Source organism: Asparagus officinalis, chromosome 4 (genome assembly GCF_001876935.1).
Source record: "Asparagus officinalis chromosome 4, Aspof.V1, whole genome shotgun sequence".
NCBI lineage: Eukaryota > Viridiplantae > Streptophyta > Magnoliopsida > Asparagales > Asparagaceae > Asparagus > Asparagus officinalis.
In genome coordinates, this window is record NC_033797.1 from 108,410,968 (window position 1) to 108,431,341 (window position 20,374).

Genomic DNA, 20,374 nt, shown 5'->3' on the forward strand with positions numbered 1-20,374 from the left:
TGGGCTTGGGCCTTGGACAATTTCTTGATTTCTTCATGCATTTGTTTGGGCTTTGGCATTTCTTGGGCTTTTAATTCTTCTTCTTAGCTTGGGTTTTTGGATAATTTGGAAATTGATTTTCTATGGGCTTCTTTGCTTTATTTCTTCATTTAATCAATGGGTTTTTGTTGAGAGATGAGAGTTTGAGATTTATTCTTCATTAACCTGCATTTAAAGATAAAAATAATTATTAGTGTCATATTTATTCATATAAAATAAAAATAATTATTAGTGTCATATTTATTCATATAAAATAGATAATAAGGGTATAAAATTGTAATAAAATATGATTATCAGTCGTACTGAAGACGAGATGTAGCTGACACGATTTGATCACTCCATCACAAGTCTAATCACAAACAGAACTCATGAAATGCATTGAATTCGAGAAGTAAGTAGTGCACATAAGTCGAGTCTCATGGTCCCAAGGCAACGCATCACCAAACCCATCGTAATTCTCGAATAGCTCACACTGAGTTTAGTGGTCGCGATACAGTGGATTGATTGGATGGAAGTAATAATGGCAATGACTTTTCTTCGGCTGTGTAGGAATAGGAGGCCACGCCACATTAAATGCGAGATGACTTAAGATATTATGCCCATGATGATAAACAGGACCCACGGGATTTCACGCCTACAACGCACTTAATGAAATCCGGCGAAGTGATGGTCAGCACAGGTCGGGGGCATAGTTGTCACATAGACTGGAGCCCAACTACGTGCAGACGAACTCCACGCGCAGTTCCACATTAACTTTATATATACGCTCAAGTTGTTGTTCTTAGAAGAAATTCGGCTTTAGGATCCTTGCACCACGGTAGGTAGAATCTTTCTTCAAGCACAACGTTTTAGGACGCACAACGACTCGAACCAACTTTCAATAAGTATTTCAGGAAATTCATATTCAATGTCTTGATTTTTCGCTTTCTAGTCCAATTCTAACAAATTGCAAATTGTGGAGGTCATATTTGTGCAAGTGCGGGGACATGATGAGAGAAGGATGCCATCTGAGACGCAAGTATATTTTCAAAACTCAAAAATAGGAATGCACCTCTTTAGGTAACCAAAATCCTCCATTGCAATCTTTCCTTTCCAGTCCAATTCTATGGTAAGATATGACATTTCATTATGTATGTTAGATCCTCTCCATTTTTCCCCATAAAAATTACTTTCCAAAAATTCTTTTTTTTTTATTTTTCTTACTGCACGTCGGATCCTTTCCTAGTTTTTCCAACCATTTTTTCCAGCCAACCGAACGGACACCAAACAGAAAAAGGTCACCTGTCCCACTTACAGGGCGAGAATGAACGGACAGCGTAGGGGACGCGAGAGCGGCAGCAAAAAAGCCAAATAAAATTTTACAGAACTTCTGTTCTGATAATTTTTTTTTTTAAATTTACAGAAATTGGTGAGAACATAGAAAAAAAAAAAAAAAAGCTTTAAGATTCGTTCCCTTGAGCACAAGCTTAGCCTTATAGGGGAGCAGCAGCGGCTTTGAATTTGTGCGAGCGGGTGAGAGTTCTTGATACCTTCACCTTGTGATTACGCATATATATTGGTTCTTTATTTTCGATTCAAGTTATATTTTTCGTGGGGTTTCTTTATTTTGATCTATTTTTGGGGTTAGGTTTATTTCGTTGAAGGAAGGTACATTCTTGTGGAACCTGGTCTTTCTCTTATCGGCATTGATCTGCTTATTTTAATTATTTGGTGGATTATGTAGTGGTTTTGGATTGAGTTTGTGGTTAGATAACTGCGAATGTCCCTTGATTTGTTGTAGTGTTTTGGGCACTTGATCCAAGGTTGGAATTTATTGTTTCAATAATTTTGCTGGTTTGAGGAACTGCAAAAAAGATTTCGAAAGATCCTTCATTCTAACTGGAATTTTCTCTTTTGATGAATGGTTTTGGAAACTAAGGGCGAAGGTAGCTTTTGCTTTGGGTTTGGATTCATGGGATTTTCTTGGCTTCCAGACCATTTCCCCCCCAATTTTCTGTTTCTTTTTTGGAGTCACCATAGGAGTAACTGGATATTAATTTGCAATTTAGGAACTTTATGATTTCATTTTTCAGTTTTAATTGTACACATCTTTACGTTAAATTTCATAAAACCCCATATAAGTTTGGGTGACTTTGACATAACTCAAAACTCACTGTCACTATGGAAATATCACTTAAGCCCTAATCCCATGTGAACTACCTGCCACTCACAATTAAAAAAAAAGATTAATAAAATACATGAAACAACTCTATGGTATTAGTTTGTTAAAGATAAAGAACTAACGAGCTATAATATATGAAGTATTACAAATAACCCACAAAGTTTCAAAAATTGCACAAAATGTCCTCGAAAGTTTAAAATTACACAAAACACCCGGATGTTTCAAAACTTAAAACAATAAACATGAAATCTGGATATTAACAGCAACCTTTAAACAATTTAAAATCCGTAGATTAACACCCTTATAACTATAGGTCAAATCTAGAAATTTTCAGGAGACCGCTGAAAATTTGAATTTTACAAAAAACAATCCAAAGTTTTAATAATTGCAAAAACACCCTCAAAATTTCAGAGTTCCAAGAAATACCCTATCGTTCGAAAACTTATCACCAACACATGAAAATTAAAAGCACCAAACTTAAAATTTAAATTTTTTTAAAAATACTCTCAAAGTTTCAAAATTTGCAAAACACACCCTCAAAAATTTAAAATCACATAAAAACGACTAAAATTTCAAAACTTAACAAAGGAAAAAGTAGTTATTTGATATTCTTTCATAAAGATATATAAATTTAACTTCCAATTTAAGGTCTACGATCCCTTTTAAACATCTAAATATAGTCTACTTTTATCGAAAAAGATAAACGCGGAGAAGGATTGATATCAATTAAAAAAATGAAACAAAAGGAATGGAAAACATTGTTTTATGAATAGTTTATAGAATACTTTTTTGTTTTTGAGCTAAGTTGCATGGAAACGGGCACGAGTACTGGTATGAGTACGGGTACTGGTACGGGTGCGTACTAGACATCTAAACGACCCATTAACTATATAGTTTTAAACTTGGGTATGGACTGAAACGAACCCGACCCGTATCTCATTAGTTTCAAAAGACGGATGTGAAGTGTAAGCTCTACATCCAGGAAGTCCTACAAGTGTTTTAAATTAACACATATATCGTATAATTGAGTACATGTTGTAATAAATGCATGCATATATTCAAGAAGTGTCCATGAAGTTTGGGTACGAGAAAGTGTCGGGTACGTGTCCGGTACGGGTACGGCTTCATTATAGAAGTACCCGGGTAACATAGTTTTTGAGTAAATTAGGAATCTTTATAAGGGAATTTCATGAACTTTTTTTAGTACTTTTATATGTTTATGTTGATGCTTTTATTATGCAAAAGTGTACTAGAGTTGGCATTAATCTTTGATTTATGATTTTTTTAAAATGTCTATAAAGGATTAGAAACAAATTTCATATTATCTTTTGTGTCATTTTAGTCCACTTTTAATCAATCACCTTGTCTTATTAGCTTCAATTATTCATGTTCCTGATCAAAGCCTTTATTTTTAGGAATATGATTTACACAAGGAGAAGGACTTGATTTTTAATGTTTCTTAACATATCATATATTTCCAACTACCAAGTTTCGCTGAAACAAGATGACAACTCCAGAGAATGATAACCTCGAGAAAATTTCTCTCTGCGAATGTGAGCAAAGAAATGCTGATTCATCCTTGCATGCAGAACACTTAATTCCAATTGCCTCAAAGAAAGAGGATGGTTCGAGGTCTTACACAACTTTGATGATTAGTCCGACGACTGGTAATCCTTTTCCTTTTGAGCTTCCGTGAATTTCCTGTATCTGATTTGCCTTATTTCTGTTTTTCCTTCTTATTCGTAAACAATGTGAAGGAAGGGACCATAAATAAGTTTGTAGAGAGAACAATTGTATTGATTGTTGTTATCATTTGGTAAATCGTGAGTAGTTATATACATCTCATTGTCTATCTATCTCCATGATTATGGGGAATGGTATATTCACATTTTCCACCATATACAACTTCATAATTGTGGGAGAGAATCATGATATAGATTTGAATTATTTGATGTGTGTTCCATGAATCTACTCTTGGTTGAGATGGAGGGAATTACCGTTCCTATTACGAGCTTTCCTTATTTGTGTTGCATTCCGTAGTTTCTTGATTTTCCTTAATTGCTTGACATAATGAGTATATCATGTTACATCTGACAACTAATAGATTCTTATACTAATTTCTTGGTTCAGATGATGCTCAAGCTTGTTGGGATACTCAAAAAAGGTATTACATGTTTTATGAAGCTTTGAGCTGCTTTTTTTACCCTGTATCATATGTTATTGGCTTATTGCTGCATGTTAGCAAATTTTTCAGACTAGAGAAGAGCAATCTTATAACTATTTTTAGAATTTTAAAGGTCCACTTCATTTTTGAGATTATCCTGTTGATTACTGGGTTTGCACTGTTTTGCTTATGACTGCTGGATTAGGTATTTTTAGAATTTAACAGGATTCTTACCCGGAATATAAGCAAAATTGCACTCCTCCCCATTAGCCAGCCATACAACTTTAATGTCTCCCACTAAGACTTCAATCTGGTGTAAAGTTTTTGTGTGAAGTTTTTGTGAGACTAGAAGGTTTTCCATGATTGATTGAAAGAACTGTAAATTTTCAGGGACTATGGAGCTGATGTTCTAGATACCGGTCAAAGAAATCCAAGCTTAGACATTGCTGAAATTGTGGTAGAACATGGGAAAGAGAGTTCCTCGAAAGATACCATTGTTGAGGACTCTAATGCTAACATTCCTATCTTAGGAGAAAAAGGTTACATTCCTAAGTCATTAGCACTGGAAGATTGCGAAGGCAGTGGAAGTGAGAAAACTGAAAAACATAACCCCATGCCTGAAGAGGGTCAAAGGAATTCGGAGAATGCTGTTAGTAAATCATCATTTTTACCCAGTGGTACTAATACTGACATCTGGAAACCACCTGAACCATATGTCCTGGAGCATGACATGGACAGTGTTGCGTTTAATGATGATGATGATGATTATTGTGGTGGTACAACTTGGGGCCAGTCAAGTTCATTGAGTAGCTTTGATGAAAACTCTCAGAACCATCATAGTCACAAGGAAGAGTGGAACAAGGCAATGACAGAAGCTAGGAATGGGCAGTTCAAGACTCATGTTATCCAACTTCTGGGCTTAGAGGGTTTGGGTGTATCCAATGGAGATGGCGGTGAGAATTGGCTTGACATTGTGATCGCTTTGTCTTGGGAAGCTGCATTGCTTGTTAAGCCTGATGCTAATGAAGGAAGAGCTATGGACCCTCGGTCATATGTCAAGGTGAAGTGCATTGCATCTGGTACTGGTAGCCAAAGGTAAATTCTTAGTGAACACAGTGCCACATTATTCTTCATATGTAACTTGAATTCATTTCTACATTCCGGTCATTAAGGGTATTTTAATACTTCATATACATCTTTTGCTATTTTGGTAGAAATTTAGGTCTGAATTATTCTGCATATGTAAATCAAAATTCATTTTTACAGTCAAGTGATCAAGGCTTTAGTTTTCAAGAAAAACACTGCACATAAGCACATGCCTACGAAGTTGAGGAATCCTCGACTGTTACTCCTTAAAGGATCTCTTGGGGATTCTGCAGTTGGGTTATCATCACTTAAATCTATGGACCAGGTAGACTTCTGGTAAAGAAATTTGTGTATTTGCTTGTTACGAAAGTATTTTATGTAATTGTCTATTTTTCTTATTGTTGGATGCAGGAAGAAGAATATAAACAGGCCTTTGCTGAGATGATAAATTACTGTAATCCTAATGTGGTTTTGGTGGAGAAAACAGTTTCACGTGGCATTCAAGAATTTCTTAATGAGAAAGGAATTGCTTTGGCCTTTGATATGAAACTCCGACGTTTAGAAAGAATTGCTCGCTGTACTGGTTCACAGATAATTTCTTCTGCAGACATCCTGTTCAGGCCCAAGCTGAAGCAATGTGATTCTTTCCATGTTGAGAAGTTTGTAGAGGAATATGACTTTACTGGAGAAGGTGGAAAGAAGCCGACCAAAACTTTAATGTTTCTAGAGGGTTTTCCAAGACCGCTTGGTTGTACAGTAAGTCTGATCTTTATACTAAGTTTATACCCATTTTGTTGCTTAGTATAAGTTGTACACTGACATGAAATAATTTCATCACGTGCATCGTGTAATCTTTAATTTCAATATGTTAATTTTTTATTTGTGTTATCTCACATTAAAAGTCAATTAGCCAAAACATATGTTTATTTTATAGAACAATAATTTTAGAGGAGAAGCAGCGCAACTTGAGACTCCTTACTCTATAAAATGATCAAACTTGAATATTCCAACAATTTGAAACCTTATGATAACCTATTGGATCTGAGATGCAAGCCTTGGGGTGAATAGGATTGCCTACCGTTTTTTTTGCATAATCACATAATAAACAACGGAAGAAAAAATAAATTACAACGATAAATGATAATAAGCAATAATACCAACACAAATGCAACCAACAAGAGATACATGAAATTTTATAGTGGTTCAGAAAAACAATTCTACACCCACTCTTTCTTCTTTCGAAAGGGCTTCTTCGCTATGATAGAGTTCTTCTGAATCACAGACCTGATTCGGTAGACTTGCGAGACCACACCTATGTTTCTGCCCGAAACCAGTCGTCTCATCTAACTCTCACAATAAGTAATTCCTACCCCTACCTAGTCCCAACCCTCAATTAAACCGGCTTGAGTGTCGTAAAATAGGTTCAATGAAAATAAAAACAATTAACAATTTAAGCACAATACAAAAACGATCTTACAATGCTTTCAATTAACAAATTTTCCTTTGAAAGATTTAAGCAAAGCATTGATGAAGAATGGGGATGAAGATAAACTCCAAGGGCACCTCTCCTCGCTGTGAACTAATCGGATGATGTGCGTGGCGAGTAAGCATTTGATGAGACTCCAAGGGATCAAAAAGCTCTCTTTGATCACCAAACTCTAACCTTAGATCTCCTTTTTCTTTCTCTCTTTTAGTCCTCTAATTAAGTTAGGAAAGAAATCCCCAAACATAGGAGAGAATAAAGGTTTCATGTGCAACGAACGGCCGTGATTAAAACCAAAAATTTCGAACCATCCATCTTTATCATCTCTCTGGACATTTGCGTTATCGATGCCATAAGGAACCATCAATGGTCTCCTTGCCACTATCGATGTTCAATGTGCACTGTTAATGGTTAAAGCTATGAAATCAGCTTTTGAGCCCATTTTCATTTCGTTACGCCTCGTTCATGTTCTACATCAATGTATGCCTATACTAGATCATCTCAAACATAGAATAGACTCAAATGGATGTTTATTATTACTCAAACTAAAGATATCGTACGGACAACATCCTAACAATCCCCCTTTCTTATAATAACAAACTTAAATTTGAAATATCACAGTAAATACATGTTTGACATATATAAACAACAAATAAGCACACATACACTTTAATGAAATAGGAAATGATATGCAATATTCCCCTTACAGTCATGCATACATGATAAGTGTGATGAAAGGACATGTATTGTGAAGCTTCCCCTAAAACAATGCATTGACTTTTTAAAAAATATTTGAGAAACCAAAAAACTCATGCATGTAACAAGACAATTCCCCCTCTTTTGTTATTAGCAAAAGTGAAAAACACATTAGTGGATATACAGGATACAAGATAAAATTAGATAAACACCATCTAAAAAGTATACTGGAGAGATATGCATACATGTTCATGTAGAAAATTTGTATAGAAAATAGCGCAAAAGACCAAAAGTGAACCAGAAAACATATGAACACGAGAAAGACATCGAGATATGCACACACGAAAAGATGAATAATCATTGTAAGTGCGTGAAACAAATAGTGAAGAAACTTAGACTAGTTCAAAAGACATTCTGATATAAAAATGTCATAAATGAGCTAATATGAAGACTCGAACTAACTCAACCTTTAACCTAAGGAGAAAAGTGTTGCTCTATTGTCTTAGCCATATAGGATGTACAAGGAAGAACGATATATTTTCACATTATCTCTAAATATATTATATATTTAGTACACGATACATACCCATTAATATATGCATGAACAATAATCCACAAATATGGGTCTTTGACCATCTTTCAACAAATATACTCGATTTTAGTGGATTTAACAAGAGTATGAATATTCGATAATCTTTTAACAATTACACTCAGTCACTGTTCATACCTTGACATTTCATACCTTGACATGCAACTAAGTATATGATGATAAAGTAAGTTTGTGCACTAACCAAGTCAAAGAAGCTCAAAACACATTATATACTCTGAAATATCTATGAACTGATTATAAGACTATAACTCTACCATTCCACAACAGTATACAAGATAAATATGAAATAAGTGTGTGCGAATGGCATGTGAAGTGTCTCGTGAAACAAAGTGTCATGCAGTTAACATTTGATCATTGTCTATGGAAATACGTATATAGATTGAAAGCTAGATGCGAAACTGTGCATGTCATATTCATACCTATATACTAATGAATAGTATCATTCGAAATAATCTTGTTAAGGCAAATATATAGGCATGTCCAAATATTCTTTTAATTTTTTTTATTTTTTAAATTTTAAGGAAAAACAAAAATAAGCAAGATAAAAATCAATAAAAAATGTAAAAAATAAAGACAAAACAAAAGAAAAAAATCAACAAAAATCAAAGCAATATATGTACAACAAATACCCAACATGCTAGATATTAAGAGATAGAATGCCTAAGTCTTGTATCAGTCTAGTGAAACGGTCTTCAGACAAAGGTTTGGTAAAAATATCTGCAAGCTGTTGTGTGTGTATATATAGTCTTTTTCTCACCTTCCATCAACGTCTTTTCTTGTTCAACTTGATCATTGAGATTTATTACAAGAGGGTTATTTGCATTATTAACATAAACAATAGAAGTGTGAGTTTCATCAAATTTGATATGGATATCAAGAACTTTTTCTCTTTTGTTGTAAACTCTGAATGCCTTGCTATATGAAGAGTATCCTCAAAACACACTCATCAGCTTTAGAATCAAATTTCCCTAATTGATCTTTCGTGTTTAAAAGATAACATTTATAACCAAAAACACGAAGCTGTTCAACATTCGGGGATTTTTGATAGTAAAACTCAAAAGAGGTCTTATTTAGCAGTGGTTATAGATAGGCTCTATTACTTAACATAGCATGTCGTGTTAACTGCCTTGGCCTAGAAGTATCTTGGCAGTTTATACTCATTTGACATAGTTCTAGCCATCTCTTGTAAAGTTCGATTCATTTTGTCGACTACCCCATTCTGTTGAGGTGATCAAAAGGAAGAATACTCATGAGTGATTCTCTTAATAACATAAAAATCTTTATTTTTTTTAAAATTCTACGCATGATCCGACCTGATGCTACAGATGAGAAGATCTTTCTCTTTTTCAATTCTTTTCAAAAAAATTCAAAAACTTTAAGCCATCAGTCTTCTTATCTAGAGACATGATCCATGTACATCTAGAGTGATCATCAACAATCACCAAACAATAACTACATATGACCAAATAAATCTAAGTGAAGCAATTGCAGTAAGTTTAAAAGTGCTCAACTAGTTCTTCAAATTATGAGAGGATCTAACAAGTTTAACTTTTGTGCAAGCCTCACATAAACTCTCACTCTTGAATGTAGAGATAGACAAACCTCTCACTAGCTCTTTCTTTGAGAGTTTCTGCAACATTCCCATGGTTGCATATCCAAACTTCCTGTGCCAAAGCTTACCATCGTCTCCTCCTACGACCAGTCACTTTACAATGTCAGATTTGATATCATTAAAATTCAAAGTGTAAACGTTAGCATGTCTATTTTCAGTAAAAATAATTGAACAAATTTTTGAGTCAATAATTTTGCACACAGTACATTCGAAAAGAATAGACATACATTTATCACATAGTTGACTAATTGAAATAAGATTATGCTTCAAACCATCAACAAGTAATACTTTTAGGAGCTTAAAAAAATCATTTACTATATCGCCAACTCCTACAATTTTACCCTTGTTATTATTTCCACAAGACATATTTCTACCTTTCTTTTTATCGAGGCTAGGAAACAGTTCTTTCTTTCCCGTCATATGTTGTGTGTAACCCAAATCTAAACACCATGTGCTGTGTTACTCCTTAGCTCTCCTTTGTACCTACATGAAGGAGGCGATGTGTGGCTTACGTATCCAAAAAGGTCGATTGTGGTTAGAAATAGTGCCTTTTGCCACTCAAATATGTTGTACAATTTTTATCCTGTATTGAATCCTACATGATATTGAATGGCATCCCATTCATTCACACAAATAACAGATTGTAAATGAGGCATTTTGATTTGGTTGGAAAAATGAGAGATTGTTTCCCATAACAAAAGAAGGCTTGAAAGTTTGTGTTTGTTTGAGTATGAATAGCTAAATTCAGTTTTTGCCTTTGGGAACCTTTGATTCAAAAGAACCATATTCATACCTTTTGAGCCTAAAGAAAAATCTTTCACAGGCTTTTCCAAGTCAAGATTTTTGTACTTAAGCATTTCATTCTCAGGCACAATGGTAGTACAACAGGTCTTCAAATTCTTTTGTTCAAGAGAGTGTTCTTGTGAGAGAGTAGTTACCTTATTATTGGGTTTATCCTTTTTGTTTTTCAGGCTATTGAACTCTTGAGTTAATACACTAATTTTTTTCTTGAGAGAAGAACATCCATTGTAATCATTAGATGAGGGATTCAAGTTTGTTGTATTAGATACATTCGATTCTGGAATAGAAGTTTCTAAATTCTATTGCAAGTGGTCATAATCTTTCTTTAGATTCGAATATATTCTTTTCAAGGTGTTATATTTATCAGCAAAATTTTCAAGCTTACCCAACATTTCATTATATTTTCAAAAAAGTTCATGATAAGAATGATATACCTCATTCTCAGAATTTTCTTCATCTGAGTCGTCTGAAGTATCATCCTTGACTATGAGACAATGACTTCTCTCATTCTCGCTTGAGCTCACTTCAGACTTATCACTATCACTCGAGAAATCCCAGGATGTTGCTCTGAAGCTCTTGTTCTTTCCTTTATGATCCTTCTTGATAAGGGAACATCTTTTCTAAAGTGACCGGGTTTCCTGCAACGATGACAAGCCGGTTCAGTATGTGAATATTCTTTCCTATCTTATTGAAGCTTTGTTCTGTCGGTTGCGCATAAACTTCTATCCATCCTTTGATATCAGGACCGATTTGAAACCTTTGATTACTAGCCCTATTTCACTCCTACAATCATCCTCTCAGATCGTGCTTTCCTCCTTTTTCGACTTATCTTTTTCAGCCTGAAAAATCATTGATTTCTTCTTTGAGCTACCTTTAGAATCCTTCTCTCCTTTAGTCTTACTTCATAGGTGAGAAGGTTTTTTACAATATTTGCAAGGGTTAATTTAGAAAAATTTTGCAATTCCTCAATGGCCGTCACCTTTGGTTCCAATATCTGGAAAGTGATTGAAGAATTTTTTATCACAAGCTTTGTTGTCATATTATTACTATAAAGTCTTTGATTTGTTCATAATGTTCGTGAATCGGGTGAGCATATCCTAGATGCTTTTTGAGGTTTTTATCTTAAAGTTTTCATACTTGATCACGAGCATTGTAAATTTTGCCTCGTTTATCTATATGTCTGTTCATGTGCAACCTGCATAGTCTTGCCAAATTTCGTGCGCAGTTGAACAATTTGACACACGATTAAATTCCTTAGCAGTCAAGGAGCAGTAAAGAGCATTCATATCTTTTGCATTTAAATAGTAAAGTTCTTAGTCAATAGGGGTCCACTTACCTCTAGGTGTGACTACGGTGGTATCACTAACAATGGTAGTGGGTTCACTATAATCGGTCTCAACAATATTCTAGACTCCAAAATCTATTGACAACAAAAAGACTTTCATGGGCATTTTCGAATTGGTGCAGTTTGCAAAATCAAAAAGCTGGAGCCGATCAATTGCGTGTCCCTCAGAAAAAATCATTGTGACAGTTAGACTTGACATCTCTACTCTAAGTTGTGAAGCCTTAAAATGAGTAACCTGGCTCTGATACCACTTGTTGGATTTGTGATGTAAGTCTAGATGGAGATGAATAGGATTGCCTATCGTTTTTGCGTAATCACAAAATATGTAGCGAAATAAAAAATAAGTAGTGATAAATGATAATAAGCAATAATATTAATATAAATTCAACCAACAAGAGACACGAGATTTTATAGTAGTTCGGATAAATAATTCTTCATTCACTTTCTTCTCGCGAAGGGGCTTCCTCACTATTATAGAGTTCTCCTTAATCACAGACCCGATTCAGTAGGCTTAGAAGACCGCATTCTAGTTTCTACTTGAAACCAGTCATCGAAACTAACCTCACAATGAGTAATTCCTAGTCTTAGCTAGTCTCAACCCTCAATTAAAATGACTTGAGTGCGCCCTAAAAGAAGTTCAATGAAAAGAAAAACAATTAACAATTTAAGCACGATACAAAAATGATCTTACAATCCTTTTGCTTATCAGACTGTTCTTAGAAAGATTTAAGCGAAACTTGATGAAGAACGAGGGCTCTCCTCATTGTGAACTGATCAGATGATGTTGTGCGCATCGAGTAAGCATTTGACGAGACTCCGGGGGATCAAAAAGCTCTCATTGATTACCAAACTCAAACTTGAGATCTCCTTTATCATTCTCTTTTTCGCTTCTAATTAGGCCTGGAAAGAAGTCCCAAAACATAGGAGTGGATAGAGCTTTGATGTGTAACGAACGGCTGAGATAAAATTCTGAAATTTCAAATCAGCCGTCTTTACCATCGGTGGTGACTCGACCATTGATGGTATCGAGCCAACATCGATGGCCAAGCTATGTCGTTGATGATTTGGACGTCTTTGGACATTTGCATCATCGATATCATAAAGAACCATCGATGGTCTCCTTGTCATCATAGATGGTCTTCTCGTCACCATGGATGGTCAATGTGCACCGTTGATGGTTAAAGCCCTGAAATCAGCTTTTGATCTGATTTTCGCTTGATTTTAGTTCATTCATATTCTATACCTGTATATACCTGTACTAGATCATCTCAAACATAGATTAGACTTAAATGAATGTTTGTTATTACTTAAACAAAAGATATTACACGGGCAACGTCCTAACATAACCATCCATTTGCTTTCGAAGAAAACGAGTTTTTTGCTAAGAATCTCTTGGAGGAGCCATATTGTTAAGGAATCAATAAGTTGTGTGCTGGTTACAAAATAAATGCCAGTGTGCTGGTGACACCATATAAGAAGTTTTCACTGCATCCAAAAATCCTGTCATAATTTGTTAAATATACTTAAATTTTATCTGTGAATATGATTCCTCCCCTAGGTCCTTTCTTTTTCCTTTTTGTGCTTACGAAAATTCAAAAGGACAGATTTTCTGCGGGATCATAGATAGCACTATACATACTATGCAGGGTGTCTTCACTCTGTCTTAATTTTGTGATATCATCTTTTTTCTGTATAAATCACGTATTGTTTCTTGCTTCAGATATTGCTCAAAGGTGCTCACAGAGAGAAACTGAAAAAGGTCAAAAGCGTACTGCGATATGCAGTAATTTCAGCATATCACTTAATCCTTGAAACTGCATTCTTTGTGGATCAGAAGACATTTTTCTATGACACGAAAGCTGTGAAAGAACTAAATGATACCTCGATAAGTGAATCAGGAGTTTCTTTAAATGGTACTATCTCCATTGCCCATGATCTTAGTGGTGCTACAGCTGGCAGTTCTCCACTTAATATTACATCGGATCTTCCAATTTCTAATGTTCCAATTTCTGATGGGAAGCTGCTGTCTCCTGTTTCCGCTTCTCTCTGGAGATTCAATATCCCACCTATTATTGACTCCATTTCTTCACACGTAGAGGTCAATGAAACATTTGATCCTAGGACGAAAGAAAATGCCAGAACCGAGCAAGAGGAAACAGGTAATCGGTTGAGCAATGGTGAAAAGGCTGGGGTAGAGTTGATTCATAATATAAATATAGAAAGAACCAGTGATACAACTACTACTGAGGTGAAAATTGAAGGAAAAGATGACATTGAGAGTTCATTAGACTCAAAAAGCATATTGGTATTGCGGTCTAAGTATTGTATTCCCAAGCAGGAAGATTGTGAGCAAGGTCACGTTTCTCGTATATATTATTATGGAAAAGATGACATGTCTCTTGGACATTTTTTGGAAGATATTTTACTTTGCCAGGTTTGTTTTTCTTTTCCATTGTTTTAGGGGCTAATTACAGATAGACCTCCCATATTATCGCCAATATGAACTTACCACCCTGTAGTTCTATTGTTGCAGAATACAGAGAAACCACCGGAGTGAAAAATTTTAGACCCTTTTCATGGGGTCTATCTAGATTTTCACTCGGGGGTCTATCTGCAACAATATAACTCTTTGAGGGGCTATCTGCAACAGAGAACTACTAGGGTAGTAAGTTTGATGATAGATAGGAGTCTATCCACACTTCATTTAAATTACTGTCTCACTTTTTACAAATTTAAATGCATGTTGAATATTTAGTCTTAATGTCTGTTGGAGGAGGCTGTAATACTAGTTTCTCCATTCATTGCAGGAGCATAGTTGCTCTTCTTGTGGCCAACCACCAGAAGATCATATATACCGTTATACACACAAGAATGGTACTCTCAGTGTTCTTATAAGGCGCCTTTCTAGGGAATTTTTTTTATCAGGTGAAGATGAAGGAAAAATTTGGATGTGGACCCAATGTTTAAAATGTGAGCACAAGAGTGGGACTCGGAAAACACGGAGGGTTGTGATGTCTTCTGCAGCTCGTCGTTTCTCATTCGGTAAGTTCTTAGAGCTCAGTTTAGCTAGTCATTCTGCAGCTAGCAGGACATCTAGATGTGGGCATTTACTACATAGAGACTGTCTTCGTTTTTTTGGGTATGTTTTTCATTTTCCAAAATTTATAGCAGCTCTTTTTTTCAAAGAGTTCTAAGAATGATCTCACTCATTAGCCTTCTCCATGTATCCTCATATGTAACAGGTTGGGCACTAAGGTTGCAATGTTTAGGTATACCTCAGTTGAAATATACACCGCGTGTAAGCCACCACCAATGCTGGAATTCTGTAATCCAAGCGAACAAGAGTGGTTTCTAAGAGAAGCAAAAGATGTATGTAATTTAAAATTGTAATTAATGTTTCATGCGGTGCAAATATTTTCTTTTTTCTGCACTCTATTACTTTTTTCTAAAAGAAATTTTCCTTTTAAGGTTCTTTCAAAAGGAGATATTTTCTTCACCGAGATTGCACAAATATTAAAGAAGTTAAAGCCTAAATGTTCTAGTACTTCCTTTAAGCAACACATGGAGCTTTCAAGTTCAGCAGTTGAATTTGATGAAGTTGAAAAGATGTTGATGCAGGAAAAAACTGAATTTGAGGTTCCCTATGCTGTCATTACCTTTCTGTCCTTTCATACCTATTGTTTCTTTTCTTTTAACTTTTATTATGCTAAACTAATATATTCTATTCCAAATGTTTCTTCAATAGGACTCTTTGAAGAATGGCCACAAGATTCTCAATTTGAATTGGCTAATTCAGGAGCTTCTACTTATGCTTTATATTTGGGACCGTCGTTTACATTCTGTTTCACTACATGCAAGAGACGTAGAGACTTCCAATGATGCAGCCGATGAAATACTCCACGAGGTAAATGAAACCATTCAGATTCCTATTGAAGCTAATGAGTTTTCTTCTAGTGGAAATCATCACGTTGTAAATCATGTTAGTTTAGAAACCAATTCGGAAATGGATCAGTCTGAAGTTCCTAAAACTGAGTGTTTGAGTTCTTCTGAGTCAATGATCCAGGTGCAATCCTATACTGCAGAAAGTTCTCCTTTCTCGAGTTTTACAACTGGTGTGGAAGAAAGCATTTCTGTAGGCTTGGATCGCATGCATGAAGACAACTCTGTCTCAGTTTCAATTGAACCCCTGGAACCTGTTGAAAAAGTAAAGAATTTGGAGGAACCTGAAGTTGACAAAATGGCTGCTGAAGATTCCCAGATGTCTGATGAATTCAAAATGGACGATCCTAAATGGATCTGGTCTCCTTTTTCTAAACTGAGAAAGGAATTAAGGCAGGATCTTCATGATGGTTTATTAATAAAGTTTGAATTTATTAATACATATTCTCCAACTTACCTTTCAATGATTCCTCAACTGGCTACTCAAGTAATGGATTCACTTCATTTCTCAATTGGTCCTGGTGGCAATGTGATATCTGTAATTGAAGATGAAATATCGAGTATAATTTCTTGTGCCCTGGCTTTGTCTGAAGCTAGTCCTGCCTCTTCTGAAAAAGTAATCGGAGCCAAAGAGAGGGAGGGCAAAGGTGATACTGGCAATGAAGTTATTGACACTCTTAGAGTGACTGACATCAGTGAGACATGTACAGAATCTTTTGAGACTGAAAGAATAAAGTCATCAAAGAGTTTCTCATCACTTTCACCGAGTGAGCTAGCTACTTTTGGTTCTGATGGTTCATTATTTGATGATAGGTTGATACCTATGGAAAATCTGCATCCTGAAACCACTGTTGGGTCTTACAAATTTGCTGGAAAGAGTAAATACTCAGTGGTTTGTATATACGCAAAGCTTTTCTATTCTCTTCGAAAGAAGTGTTGTTCATCAGAAATGGCCTATATAGCCTCCCTAAGCCACTGTAAGAAGTGGGATGCTCAAGGAGGAAAGAGCAAAGCAGTATTTGAGAAGACAATGGACGATAGATTGATAATAAAACAAATAAAGAAGCCTGAATTTGAGTCGTTCTTAAAGTTTGGGCCATATTATTTTAAACATGTTTATGAGTCCTTAAACTCAGGAAGCCAGACATGCCTTGCAAAAATCTTGGGGCTTTATCAGGTTTTTATTCTTAGTAGCATTCAAACTGATAACATTTTGCATACAAGTCTTATTCATACTGATAATTGAATCCCTTTTCTGCAGGTTAGGCAATACAAAAGCGGAAAAGAAGTTAAGACTGATATCGTGGTGATGGAAAATCTTTTCTTTGGACGAAAGGTTTCTCGCAAGTATGATCTAAAAGGTTCTGTTTACTCCAGATACATCTCAAATTCAAATAATTCCGAAAGTGTTTTCTTAGATCAGAATTTTGTCGAGGACATGCGTGTATCTCCTATATATATTGGAGGGAAAGATAAACATGTTCTCGATCGAGCAATTTGGAATGATACGTTTTTCCTTACTGTGAGTAAAACATTTTTTCCTTTATACTCTAAATATTCAAATGAAAGTTCAGATTGTAATTTTGGTCTTTGTGCTGATGTTTGCAGTCTATAGATGTAATGGATTACTCCTTACTTGTGGGAGTGGACAGGAAGAAGAAAGAGATTGTATTTGGTATTATAGATTATCTGAGGCAGTATACCTGGGACAAACATTTTGAGACCTGGGTAAAGTCTAATCTTGTTGTTCCTAAGAATGAATTACCAACTGTAATTTCGCCAAAAGAGTATAAGAGGAGGTTCAGGAAATTTATGAGCAAATACTTCTTGACACTTGATACCTGTAACTCACAGCAGATTTGAAGATCCTGCAGAAAAAATTTTAACGATGAGAGCAAAAATTCATCCAGTCTACATAAAGCCGTCAGAGAAGTAAAACTAAGATGTTCCTCTTCTCTCATCATCTGCCTTCATATATGTTGTATATACATTTGTAACATTTGATCTTCCCTGCATTTGCGACTTTTTAGCAAATATTTTGGGAAATTGTCCCTGTTGTTCTTTCAAGCTAATTTTGTTTCACATCAATATGTAATACAATGGTCCCAGAATTGTAAAGTTGATCTGTTACATGTATCATTTGTTGGATAGTAGCACTAGTGACTGAGAATTTGTGGTATATGATGAGTTCTACTCATATAACATTTGTAAAAAATTCTCCATAGAGAAGCTATCAGTAAATAGAGGTGGTACCAATTTCAGAAAGCCTCATGCCGTATTGTCAAAAGGTACTTGTTGCTCAGTCCATTCGAACTCAGCTCTGATTGCAGTTAATTTTATATGCTGATTCTGATGTTTACTTTGTGCATCTAGTTATGCTATGTGCTAATTTGCATCTGGACATTTGACTGCCTAATTTATTTTCATTTTGTTAGTCTGAAAGGGCAAAAGAATTTTGTTACCAATTTATTCACTGACCAGCTGTGAATACTCAGAATTAATTGATTCTTTTTGTTGAATGCCAATAAGACTTTATACCTTTCATATCAGATATGTAAACATACTGGAGCCGGTATTCGTTATTGAACTGTTAACAGCTTACTTTTTTGTGAGAAAGGTTAACATCAGTGCAGGCCCTTTGACAAACTTCACTGTGGAGGTGTCTCCTTTTGAAGAGGTTCATTCCCTGCTTAGAATTTTCTTGTGTATCTATCCTTCGAGGTATATCACTTTCACTTGGATCATATTCATTGCTTATTTGTTTTTGAGAAATATTCATTTATTAAAATCTTGGTTGGTCTTTGCTACCTTGGTACATTAGACTGTTCTTTTTTTTCCCTTAGTTTCACTGTTTATTGCATCACCAACTTGTATTGTGTTATTGGAAATTTGAAGGCCTGAAAGATGCGGGAGGTAAACCTGTTTATTATATGTCATTTTAATTGTTTTACAATGCCAAGTAAGTACATGTTGAACATTTAAATGGACTCTTGACATTCCAGGTAAACCACAATGTAAGAGCCATGTTTTTGGTGAAAAATAATCCATAATATATGCATGATATCATTACAATGAAGCGAATGCTTCCAATACTTAAGATGACAAGGGATTTATATTTATCTATTCAGTCGAGAGAATTGTGATACATGGAAGTCAAATAAGCTCCTTTCGTGCCGATGAACTCAAAGTTAGGTTCTGCTCTTTACTAATACAATGAATTTGTCATATACCACTATTTGGAAGTGGATTTGTAATTCTCTTAAGATCAAATTAGTAGCGTCTAGGAAATGGAGCATTTGTAACTAATTATCAACACGTGTTTATAGTTTCAACTCAATGCAGGTTTGAAAATTTATCGTTAGATAAGATTTTTTTTTTTTTACTTTCTGATACATCTAAGACTGACGGTTTGTTGACCTGGATAGACCTATATCTGGAATATATGTATAATCGTAATCATAAGTATATTCCCATTAGTGTTCTGGCCGTAAGGAGTCTTAATCTGGTAAATCATGTGCATCTTTTGTTCACTATAGTCTGCAAACAACTTTATTCATAATCTTGATCTTATGGGCTGCAGGAAAAAAACATATATCAAGAAAAAATTAAGAATTATAGACAGACCTTTTGCTAGACAAGTCTTTGACGGGAATATTATTTGCTTGGAAACTAAGAATAGATGAGTGTAAAGAAACTATGTCAAGCAGTCAAATATGAGGTTTGTAATCTGGAGCCCTTGATTTCCTGTTTCTCTGTTACAAGGTCAAGTAATCACTTTGCCAAAAGCTTAACCTTTTCTTAAGCTTTTCGGCAATGTGGTTATTTGACATGGCATTAGAGTAGCATATTTCAAGAGACTATGGATTCAAGCTCATCACTGGTAAGTCAACTATGTATTTCTAGGTTAATTATATCTATGTTGGGGACTTTAGGGGACCTTTAATGTAATTGAGAGGAACAGAGGTGGGGAGTGTTGGAGCGCCCAGTTTATGTTATATATAATTGTTAGCCAACAACCCAGGGATTTAAGCTCTTGAAAGAAATAACTCTTTGAAGAGTATACTAGCAATGTTGTCAGCTTCACCTCAAAATAAATCCTTTTTTAGCTTTAACTATATGTGATTTCTTAATCTCAGATACTCTCTTTCAAAAGATCCTCTCACATCAAATGTGATGAATGTGGACATCTTGTGCTTAGGACACTGATACTTGAATATGGGTCACTATTTCAAATTTCAAGATATTACTATTGGTTTCATAATACACTTGTGTTCATATTCCGCTTAACTTTTATATGCTCATGTTGATGCGATTCTTCTCGATCCTCATTGCTGCCAGAGTTTTGTATTTGCTTTTGTAAAGCTTTTCTTGCTTACATGTCAAAATTTCCCATTTACATGATAATGTTTTATAAGTTACGCATCATTATACAAAGAAC

General features: G+C 35.1%; 1 protein-coding gene across 2 annotated transcripts; it reads left to right on the forward strand.

Annotated features, from left to right (window-relative positions):
- LOC109837952 (1-phosphatidylinositol-3-phosphate 5-kinase FAB1A-like) lies at positions 1,476-18,072 on the forward strand. 2 transcript variants are annotated; one of them, XM_020406345.1, is made up of 14 exons: positions 1,476-1,551; positions 3,616-3,867; positions 4,331-4,364; positions 4,755-5,459; positions 5,631-5,775; positions 5,862-6,206; positions 13,718-14,431; positions 14,805-15,136; positions 15,240-15,366; positions 15,466-15,633; positions 15,743-15,901; positions 16,061-17,113; positions 17,198-17,458; positions 17,545-18,072. In XM_020406345.1, exons 2-14 carry the CDS (start codon positions 3,705-3,707, stop codon positions 17,797-17,799), a joined length of 4,461 nt encoding a protein of 1,486 aa, XP_020261934.1. In that variant the 5' UTR covers positions 1,476-1,551; positions 3,616-3,704; the 3' UTR covers positions 17,800-18,072. The 2 variants fall into 2 exon arrangements, with proteins under 2 accessions (XP_020261934.1, XP_020261935.1); XM_020406346.1 differs by lacking the exon at positions 1,476-1,551 and having other exon boundaries at positions 3,753-3,867; positions 4,331-4,363; positions 4,753-5,459.